Source organism: Petaurus breviceps, unplaced genomic scaffold, assembly GCF_028583685.1.
Source record: "Petaurus breviceps papuanus isolate PSGF00001 unplaced genomic scaffold, PetGlider_PUasm1.0 91041, whole genome shotgun sequence".
Taxonomy (NCBI): Eukaryota; Metazoa; Chordata; class Mammalia; order Diprotodontia; family Petauridae; genus Petaurus; species Petaurus breviceps.
Window position 1 is genome coordinate 41,702,436 of NW_027187400.1, and position 11,045 is coordinate 41,713,480.

General features: G+C 44.7%; 1 protein-coding gene across 2 annotated transcripts in view; it reads right to left on the bottom strand.

The window, feature by feature from the left end:
• ACTN4 (actinin alpha 4) overlaps nt 1–10,705 on the bottom strand; it is an 82,602-nt gene extending 71,897 nt beyond the window's left edge. The window contains exon 1 of one of the 2 annotated variants that reach the window (XM_069078537.1): nt 10,389–10,705. In XM_069078537.1, the coding sequence (XP_068934638.1) occupies nt 10,389–10,550 (162 nt within the window). In that variant the 5' untranslated portion in view covers nt 10,551–10,705. The remainder of the gene's footprint in view (nt 1–10,388) is intronic. The other variant, XM_069078536.1, reaches the window with a different exon arrangement.
• Between the last annotated feature and the right edge of the window lie 340 nt (nt 10,706–11,045).

Consider the following 11,045-nt stretch of genomic DNA (forward strand, 5'->3'; position numbering starts at 1 on the left):
ACACACACACACACACACACACACACACACACACACACACACACACACACACACAGAGTCAGAGTCACAGACCACTAAAGACTACAAGAAAGACACGCCAGTCCCTCCCAGCAAGTTGTAAGACACTGCTGTAAGCAAGTTGTAAGATGGAACAGCCACATGCAGCTGGAAGTCTGTTGAGTGTGATTCATTTCCTGAGGAGAAAGCTTCCTCTCTCCAGGTGAGGGACCAGTCCACACCCTTCAGCCTAGATGGGAATGTGCCTTACTCCTAGTCACATAAACCAATGGCCCACCATTTCAGGCATCGTGGTCCAGTACAAAAAGCCCTATATATCTGGAATCAGAGAACCTGGGTCCCAATACCAGCTTTGCTACTTATAATCTATGTTACTTTGGAGGAAAGTCCCTTAACCTCAGTTTCTTCACCTGTAAAATGAAGGAGCTAGATTAAATGATTGTGATCCCTTCCAGTATCTAGCCTATGATCCTGTGATCCTACTAAGTGTTAAGGAGTCAGAATGTCTGTACGTGTATGTCATTTGATGTGCTAGCATTCAGTGATTACCCAGCTATGAACCAACTGAAAGCCACCAAACAACACCAAGAAAGTGGGACTCAGCAAAGAAAACCAGTGGCCAGACACAGACATAAAACAACCAAGAAAGCCTGAACTATAACTCGACCTCCCAGAGTGAATCAGCAGTCAAGTACAAACCATGCTTGGTATGCTCAATGAGAAAGTGCATTTATTTTTAGGAAAGAGGGATGTCTTCCAGCTAGCCCTGGAGCCCCTAGCAGGCCCTATTTGGCAAGAATTACTTTTCAGTTATTTATTAAAGAGGCCTAGAACTTTTCAAATCCAAGGCAAATGCCTGAGGAAACATACTGCTAGGCAATTTTTTCTCTTTTCATGGCCAAATGTTTGTCCTTCTCAAATCACTGTAATACTTCTGACCACTAACAGTGTCCAAGTTTTACCAAACAATTACGGAACTGTGTATGAGAAATGGGGGGCCAAGGAAAAACAAGGTAGTGCTGCTCTGGGATGGCAATCTCCTTTGATCCATGAACAGAGTCCACCTTAAAACGTGATGCCACTATGCTCCACAGCAACTGTTTAGGCTTCTCATCCAAAAAGCATGCCTTACGACTAGCTTGCTTTCCCTTGGTCTGTGAGTGTAAGAAAACTAGTGCAAAAACCTCTTTCTCAAAATGGTCAAGAGGGTTGGTTCTCAAGCATGTCCTCTTCCTGTTCTATGCATTTATTCAGAGCCACCAGTAACCAGAGTGCCCAGCAATTTGAGCCCACATCTCTGAAAGCCATCCTGGTGAAGACCTATCTGTTTTACAGTCAAATTCCACCACAGACTTGGCAGTGCTGTAGAAATAATCCCCCAAAAATGTAACTAGCTGCCTCACAACCCTGGTGATGTTTGCTGTCTGGCTTTACTCCAAGTCCACAAAATCAGAATCATCACCAGTCAGAAGACAGCTTATGAGAGAGGCTGATTCATCAAGTTACTCTGGAGTCAGCTCCATAAGTAGGCAGACTTGGTAGACTCTTACTTCTAGACATTTTAGATTTCCAAATTGTAGTTTTTTCATGGGTCAGGCCTGGTAAACTAGAACTAAGACACATAAAAGCTTAATAAATGACTGTTGAATGAATAGAGGCAAACCATGGCAATAACAGGTAAGAAAACGTGATAACAGTATTTAACATTTCTATTTTAAAAGCTCCTAACAACTTAAATAATGGAAATATTCAAGCTGCTATCAGGTGGGATGGAAGAAAAATACTATTTACTGTCACTGAGATGGAGTAGAGGATGAGGTTTAGAAATGTACTTGTGGAATGAACTCTGCTTGGGGGTTTGCAGAAAATTGTAAAGAATTCTGTGTATGGGCCAGACAACTTTTTGGTTTGTTAATATTCGTAAAAAAAAAAAAAAACAGTCAAAAAGATATAGACAAATTTGGCCCTGCTGTTAAGGAGTCACATAGCTAAGATTCCAACACAGAAAACATCATCAAACAGACATACCTCAGCAAGAAAACCACTAAAGACTGCCTGGTTCTGGCATTCTGTCTCATAAACCCCATCCCCCCCAAGAGATCGATTAAACGTTTTCACTTAACTTACTACTGGATATAAGGTTCTTCTAGTTCAGCAAAGCTATAGAGCACAACATTATTCCAATTCTAAGCTGGGGAGGGCAGTTTTATTTAGGTCTCATGCTGAAGCACCTAATCATTAAACCTATTGAGCCTGCTACCAATGAGTTCTGGAGTGTTATTTTTTAATTGTTGTGGGTGTTTTCCCATTAAAACATACTTTTCCAAGTGTGAAACCATCAATGGGAAATTCAAATTAGGTTGTCAAGAGAATCAAGATTTACTCTATTCATCTTCATCACAATGGACCTATTGAATGCCTGTGATAAAAGATTACAGGGTTTAAAAAAATACTACTAAAGAAATTGGCAATTTTTAAAAATTAATGTCTTCCTCTGGTTTTTACTTCATAGCCATTTCTGGATATATCCATTCCCTTCCACCACTACTCCGCCCCCTACTCCCACCCCAGTGAGCCCTCCCTGGTAACAAAGATTTAAAAAAAAAAAAAAAAAAACACTCAGGGGTGGCTAGGTGGCTCATGAAAAGAGCACCGGCTCTAGAGTCTGGAGGACCCCAGCTCAAATCCGGCCTCAGACACTTAACACTTACTAGCCATGTCACCTTAACCCCAATTGCCCTACCTTCTCCCCTCCAAAAAGCAAAAAGAAATTAATTAATTTAAAAAAACACTCAGGAAGTTTATAATATCTCCAAGGTGGCTGGGCTCTGTCACTTTTAAGCTCCCTTCCTTTACAGTGGGAAGATACTGAACTAAGGACTTAGTAAACCCAATTCTAGTCCAAGCTCTCACACTAATCAGTTCTGTGATCTTACCTCTCCAGACTTTAGTTCCCTAATCTATAAAATGAGGATGTTAAACCAGCTGGCCTATCATATCAGGTCTAGCCCAGGTCTAGGCTTGAAAGAAAGAGTTCCAATTGGAGAATCCATAATGTCAAGAAACAGGGCCTATTTATGGAGCTAGTTCTGGGCAACAGCTCTGGAATATTTAAATCTGTTTCTCGCTGAATATTAAACAAATCTCAATATGAGGAAGCTGGTTTAAAGAGGTGAGTATTTCCCATTCTATCCCCACATCCCCATACAATTTTAGGGTAAAAAAGCTAATTAAGAAATGTCTCACTCTCCCCTCTTCAGAAACCACAAAAGTTCAGTAGTTGCTGAAAAATTGATAATAACAAAGAGATACTTGCTGACCCTTTTTCCCTGCTTGAAAGTCTGTTTTCCTACCTACAAAATGAAGGGATTGAACGAGATTATTTTAAGGGCCCTTCCAATTCAAATTCTGAGATATTATTGGCAGCTCAATAATAGTCACCCAAACTGCTTCTTCTACCCATTATATGCAGTTCAGTACCCAAAAAAGGAAAAACCCACTAGAAAGCTAATGATAAACATCACTCACCCCCCAACACCTTTGGGGAAAACTTTAAAAGCATAAGACAAACCACAATGTCTTCTTTATTCTAGCCTGAAGCTGGAAACACTCAATGTTATTGTATTATTAGCATTCCAGGATCCAATTTTATCATTTCAACATTGTCAACAATATTTCCCAAGATGACTTCATTGAGCTACAGAGTAATTCTGCTGCTTCCAAATAATCCTGCTTCATGTCACTGGTTCCAGTGGAAGACAAAGACTCTGTTCTGCTCTATATTTGGAAGAAAAACATTTAAATAAACCTTTCTTAACTCAGAAGGAGGTCACTATTTTTGCTTTTATATCCAGGACTCAAATATTCAGCTGAGCAAAACCATACACGATCAGCAACTAGTGGAACATAGATCCAAAATATCCATACTTTTGACAAAACAGTTGAATTTCTTTTTATTAAAAAAAGGTAAATAATTCATGGTCTGGAAATATTTAAACATATACAGGCAAATACCAGTACTATTGCAATATCCTATTATATACAATAGAAATTACAGGAAACTAGAATAAGTTCTTGCTGTGGCTCTGTTACCAACTTGGAAAGTTCTTGAACAAGTCAATGGACCTTCCTATAGTTTAATTTCCTCATCTGAAAAAATGGAGTGTTAATAAGCTGTTTGGCTTACCTCCCATGCTTGCTATGGCAATAGGATGAAAAAGGAAATGTGGACACACTGGGAAGGGGGGAAAAATCACTTTAACATAAAGAATGTTTCTTAAATCAAGTATCCCTAAGATGTTCCTCTTCAGTCAGAGATGCTAAATTAATTCCCTACTCTTTGCTCTACACACTAAGAAATGTGCTGAAGCTTCTGGGACAGCAGGAACCAATACTGTCTGGAGCAGTAACAGGTGGCTAACAGCAAATTCCAAGCAAGTTCAATCCACTCTTTGTAAGCTTACACTTAAATCAATCAGATCAGGACAGGAGGCTGCAAACCTTGTCTGGAATGGCTGCTGCTAAGGAAGCTAACCAACTTGAGACAGTCTTCCAATGGACATTCCAAGCAAATTTCTTCCTGACTGGGGAGGGGGGCCCAATGTGGGGGTGGGGGTTGGAAGAGACACTGAAAGCTAAGATGCAACCAAAAAAGGCCCAGTACAAAGATAAGTGTCTCAGTGGGCTACATGCTAAATTTGGGATTCTGTAACCCCAGGGAAATCACTCATTGGGAAAAACTTCCCAAGACTGATGTGACACTACACTTGCCAATTACAATTTCCAAGTGCTCAGCTCTGGGGGGAGGAAGGACAAGAAACACTGGGCTTCCCTCCATCTGTAAAAGACCACCATCCCCAATGCTACACACAGTAACATTCCCACAAGACAGGCCCATGACAGAAGCGAATTCGTCATCGACAAGCCTTGAACTGTTCTCTCCAGCTTCCGAGGAGGCCGGCTCAGATGTAACCTGCACACTCAATTATTTCCTGCTAAAACCTAATCCCTGGCACTCTGTGACACACTAGCATCTAAATCATTGGCCTAGCCCCGTCTTGACTCTTAGTGCATTTCAAAATCAGATTCCATTGTAATTTAAACTTCCAAAAGTTTAAGATCAGCATTAAGACTAAGGCTCCCAAACAGCCTATGACAGAAAGGCTTCTTTCAACACCCCCAGATGACAGGATATCTATCTGTATGAGCAGGAACTTCCCACTATGCTTTCTTTAATAGGTCACCTTTTCAGTTACTGCTCCAATAGAATTACTAACTTGCTATCACTTGCCTCCGGTCGGTGGAGAGCTTTTGTTATTCTGTAAAAAGATCTGAAATGGAAGGGAATCTCAGGTAGCCAATGGAAGCACAGACGGAAGGAAGAGGGATAATTTTAGGACAAAGAAGTTGGTCTGTAAAATATTAAGCACCAGTGATCGGGCATATGGAGTAACGCTTGACCTCAGATGATCTTGGTAAACTGTCCACAACTGATACTACACCACCAATTGTCCTACTCCCCAGAAGTGGAAAGTGAATGTTGTCTTCAAACCTGGGAAATCTATGACCTGCTTTTAAAAACAACGTGGTGGCAAATTTAAAGGCTCCATCTAGACAACCCCACATCCCAATAATGTTCTTAAATGTGTTCTGAGGTGGGTCTTAAGCAGGCTCAGCATTCATCTTGCTAATTGCTGGTTAATTTCTTTTCATTCCACTGAACTCTGCAAAGGGATTCTATGGGACTAAATTAGACCAATACACAACCTGCCAGCAAGAGAATATTTCTACTCAGTCTATGAGAATGGACTGAGAGTTTGCAAACTTACAAAGTGTTAATTTTTTTTTAATCCACTTTCCCACAGTTTAGATAGGAATCCAGATTTGGCTCAATTCCACTCTCATTTGATAGGAGGACATTTTGTGAACCAACTTACATTTTAACTATCCTGTTTTTGGTATTTAATAAGAGTAAATTCTGTTCACACAGACCTATCACTGTGGACCTTCACCCCTTTATCTCTTATTGTACAACTATCCCTAACATAACAGGATACTGAGATGTTACTGTTAATCTCCCTCAGGAGTCCATTAATGTCTTCCCACAAAGACAACTTTGAGCTGAGAATTCCAGACATTATTACATCAATTTTTTATTACCACTTTCAATTGGCAATATGGCTGCTTCCATTCAAAAGGATGAGTCAGCTCCTTGCTGCCAAGATGGCCAAAGTGTAGGTCTGTTCTAGTCAGGGGACAAAGTGGGCAGAGGAGGTCCCACTCCAGAATAATCAAGGCCTTAGGAGAACCAGAAGCCTCCCCCAGATGTGTCAGGATGTTACACCACAGCACCAAGAGCAATCTGACTCAATCAGGTGCTTTGGGAATGGCTGTACACATGACCCTCTCACTTTATAATCCCATTTCCCTAGACCATCACCCTCTCCCTTTATTTACCAAACAGTTACTGCAATTTTGCTAATACAATGAAAAATGCTAGGTAAAGTATCTCCTATCTAGCCATTTCTGTTCCACTACCCGTTAACTCATACATATCCTCTTGGATTCTTGGGATTACACTGGATAACACTAAACTTTTAAAGAAGAAAAATATAAACAAGCTTAATCTTCAGACCCTCCGAATGGTCCTTCCTTTACCACCTGATTCCATCTCCACCATTCATAAACTGTCAAAGACCTGATATTTTTAACCAAGGCCTAAATAGCAAACAAGGTAATGAAACAAAATAACAGATGGTTACCTTGAGGCCTTCCAAAAAAAAAGGCTAATATGAAAACTAAAACACCACCTGAGCTTTCAAATAATTAGCCAGTCCATAAATGCCATTTCAAGGACTAGGCACTAACCCTAAGTCTTATCCAAAGCAGGAGTGTTGCCATAAAAATTTAAGTCCTACAAACAAGGTGGGCCTTTCCTTAAGGGTTTTAGAATTTGGAAAGGTCTCTCTGACCTCCAAAGGGCAAGCAGCATGAAATGACCCAATTCAGTTGCATAAAACCCAGAAAGTATGGAAGAAACAGTCTAGAACTTCACCAAAAGCTAAAGCTAATATACTTTTACCCTTTTTGCAGCACAGATAAGATCCTCCCATTTAAAAACAATGCAGTATAAAATAAAGAGGCCTTCGGAAGCACAAATGCCTGCACAGATCAGATCATTCCCACCAAATATCTTTGGAATAGATTGGTAACAGGGGTTAAAAGGGCAAGGCTAGGAACCTTGCAAATCAAAGGGTTGAGATCTCAGTCTAATTTCTGAGACTAGAAATAGGGGGTATGAATATGCCCTGTAGACAGACACCCATCGTTCCCTAACTCCTAGAGGCTGCTTAGCTTTAGATATGCATGTACTAGTGCTGACATGTTGGCTCTCAGACACTTGCTACTCAGACACTTAAAAAAAGGCAAGTTCAGTAGTCTTGCAGTGAGAAAGACCTGGGTTCAAATTTCATGTCAAGCATTTACTAGTTTGTGTTACCCTGGGCAAGTCAGTTAACCACTCTGTTCCTCAGTTTCCTTCCTGTAAAATGAAGGGATTGGACTTCCTGGTCTCTAAGGTCCCTTCCAGCTCCAAAGCTATGACTGTGCTCCTGACTTAACCGGCCCTTTTAAAGTTCACAAAGCACTTCACAGCCATTTTCTCATTTGAAATTCACAATAACTCTAGGAAGCGGATGTCATAGTTATTACTCACTATCCCCATTTCACAGAGGAGGAAACTGAAGTTGAGAGGCTCAGCTAAGGCTTGGAGTTGGCATTATGCGCCTACTGTGTACCAGACCCTGTGCTGAGTAAGCACTGGTAAGTAAGAAAAGCCAAAGACCAGGGGCTCACAGTCTAATGAGGTGGTGAGAGTGGTCGTGGAGAGAGAATGACAATGTGTAGACAGCCTGAGTACAGACCAAATTCAGGCAGGACACAATGGAGATCATCAGCAGAGGGCCGGCCTGGGACAGGGAAAAACTTCCTGAAAAAGGTGGCAAAGGTTTTAGCAGAATCCTGAAGGAAGCCAGGGGGTGGGCATAGTCACTGAAATGTCAAGAAACAGTGTCTCGTAGGAACAGCAAGGAATGGAGGTCACTGGATCAAAGTATTTTTCCAATGACCCTAAAAGTATCAAAGGCATGATTTTGAACCCAAGTTCTCTCAGGATTCCACACCCAATGCTACTTCTCCACTGCTCCTTTACCCTCCTTTCATCTTTCATTGTCTCCCCGCCTTCCCCTCCAAAACAACACCACCACAAAACCCAGGATTAGAAATGATAGAAGACCCAGGGAAACAGCAAAAACAAAAATATTAGCTGGAACATGAGGCAATAGACAGAATCTATCCTCTATCTCACCTGCACAAATGTTGTCAACGTGGTTAGGAGCAGTCTTATGTCAACCTTCCCTTTAACATAGACGTTAGAATAAAGGCCAATTCCAAAGCTGCCTGAGCTATAGAAGGGGGTTGGGGAAGGTGTGTCGGAAAGAGCAACTGCAGGTAATTAAGCATCTAGTTAGAGAGGTTCCAGGCCCTGAGAATGGTGGAGGCTATTACTAACAGACCAATACCCTAACTGCCTTGAGAGAGAAGGCAACAGCAGATCTTCCAGGAGAATGCACAGTGTATCCCACTGTTTCCTACTTTATCACCTGAGAGAAAAGAACTCTTCCACGCAAAAACCTGAGCAATAAAGGAGACAGATTTGGTCCCATATGATACCTATGCACTGCTTCCTATCTTTCCAAATGCTTTAACAATTTATAACCCTTTTTTTTTGCAACCTGAAACAGTTGTGTATAAAAAGTTATTAATGTCTCTAAATAGCAAATTCTTTCAATTTTTTTTCAGGCATGTTCACAACTACCTCACTGTCCCAATAACTGTGATATGGGGCAGGGTGGCATGCTGTAACACCAACCCCATTTAACAGAGGAGGAAATTCAGTTCAATGATTTTTATCCAAAGTCTATTCCCACCTACCACATCCAGCTTTTCCACCCACTTTCTTCCCTTCCAAGACCTATTCTTCACCTTATGCTGTAAACAGGCTACTTTTCTAGACACCTCAGCGTTAGAACTCCTTCACTGTCAGGGTCCAAACCCAATTAAGCCTATAAAATATAATCTCCACAAAACTGGGTTCCCCATTAGGTTTCCAAAATGCTGTTCCTCTCTGGTTGCTTCTTTAACCCCAGGCATCAGACTGTCTCCATAATTCTCTTTCTCAGGGCCAGCCCTTTCTCCCCACAGTCACAAGTCCCTCCATATGCACTCCCATCCCACCCCACCCTAAGCAGCCTTCCTGCCCTTTTCCTTCCACCCAGAGAAATAAACTTCCCCAAGTATACTCCCAACACATCAGATCTCTCTCCTGTCATGCCACTTTCCATATGCCCCTTTTCATATTTAGACAGAAAACTTCTTGACAGGAAGGATTTGATCTTGTTTCCAAGGTCCCAGTTCACATAGTAAACCCTCAATCAGAAATTTCCTATATCACTCCTCAGACTCGTCTCCAATCATTCTGACCCTATTCCCCAAATAATTCAAATTCTTTTCATTTTCCATTCCAATGAATCAAGTAGTATTCATTTAAACACCTGCTACATGCAGGACACTATGCTAGCAGGCCCTGGACATACAAACACAAAAGTGAGACAGTCTCTGCCTTCAAGAGACTTCCATTCTACATCGGACTCTATCCTCTCACTGTCCCACTCCCTTTTCTCCCCGTTCTTTCCATAGGTCAAGGATAGGTCGGTCCCATACATACCAATCAGGACCTCCATTCCGAAACCAGAGACTTCAGGACACCGTTCCCTGGAACTCACCCCATCTCTTCGGTGCCCCCTTCTCGGTTCTCTCCACACCCTTGCGTCCCCAGACCTCCACTCCGGATCCTCCCTGCAGCTATTCAGAGGAACCACTCGGGGCACACTCCCCAATCCCGGACTCCCTGCACAGGGCTCTTCCCCTCCGCACCGTTTAAGGTCCCTCTTTCGGATCCCTTCACTCCCGCACGTCCCCGACTCTCCCAACACGACCCCCCCCCACTCCTCCTCCTCAGATTCCACACGTGCTCCCCCACATTCCTGTCTTCCCTCCAGCCCGGACCCCCTCAGCATGCCCTTCCCGCAGGGCCACCGTCCGTACCTGAGCTGCTCTCCAAGCACCGTGCCACCCCCCCAAGCTGCGCACCTGGGGTACTCCCCCTTACTCACGCACGCGCGCGCACACACACACACACCTGCCTGCTCGGGGGCACCTCGCTCCCCTCGACGCCCCCTCCCCCTCCTGCGGCTTCGGGCCCCCTCCCCCGCGCACCCCCCCCCCCTCGCGCCGCGGCTCCGGGGCCGCACCTTGCGCTGCTGCTTCTCCCAGGCCGGGTCGAGCAGCAGGTCGCGGTCCCAGTCGTCCTCCTGGGCCATGTAGTCGCCGACGCCGCCGCCGCCGCCGTTGCCGCCGCCGCCGCTGCTGGGGCCGTACTGGTAGGGCTGGTTCGCTGCGTGGTAGTCCACCATCGTGCTGCAGGCTCTCGAGCTCGCTCTCCTGCCGCCGCCGCCGCCTCACGCTCCGGGCCCGCCTGCTCCGAGCTGCCGCCGCTGCCCCTCAGCCGCTACCTCCTCAGCCGCCTCAGCCGCCTCAGCCGCCTCTGCCGCCGCCTCAGCCGCCGCCGCCGCCTCACACAGACAACCCGCCCTCCAGCCCGCGCCTGCGCAACCCGGCCACTGCGCTGCCCCCGCGAGCCAGCGCGCCTGCGCACGCCGCTGCTGTCGCGCACCGCCCGCCCCGGAGCCGAACAGGGGCCTGCTTGCGCCTGCGCGCGGCCCACCTTCCCACCTCGAGCCCCAACGGCTCCGGAGGGCGTGGGGCGGGGAGGGGGAGGAAGGGGGAGGAACCCGAGGGGGGGGGGGGGGGGGGAAGGGTGGCGACGCTACGTCATCCAGCCTCCGGGCGAAGGCGGGGGCCGCCGATTAATTATTAATAAGACCGGCTCTGTCTCCGGAGCATTAATT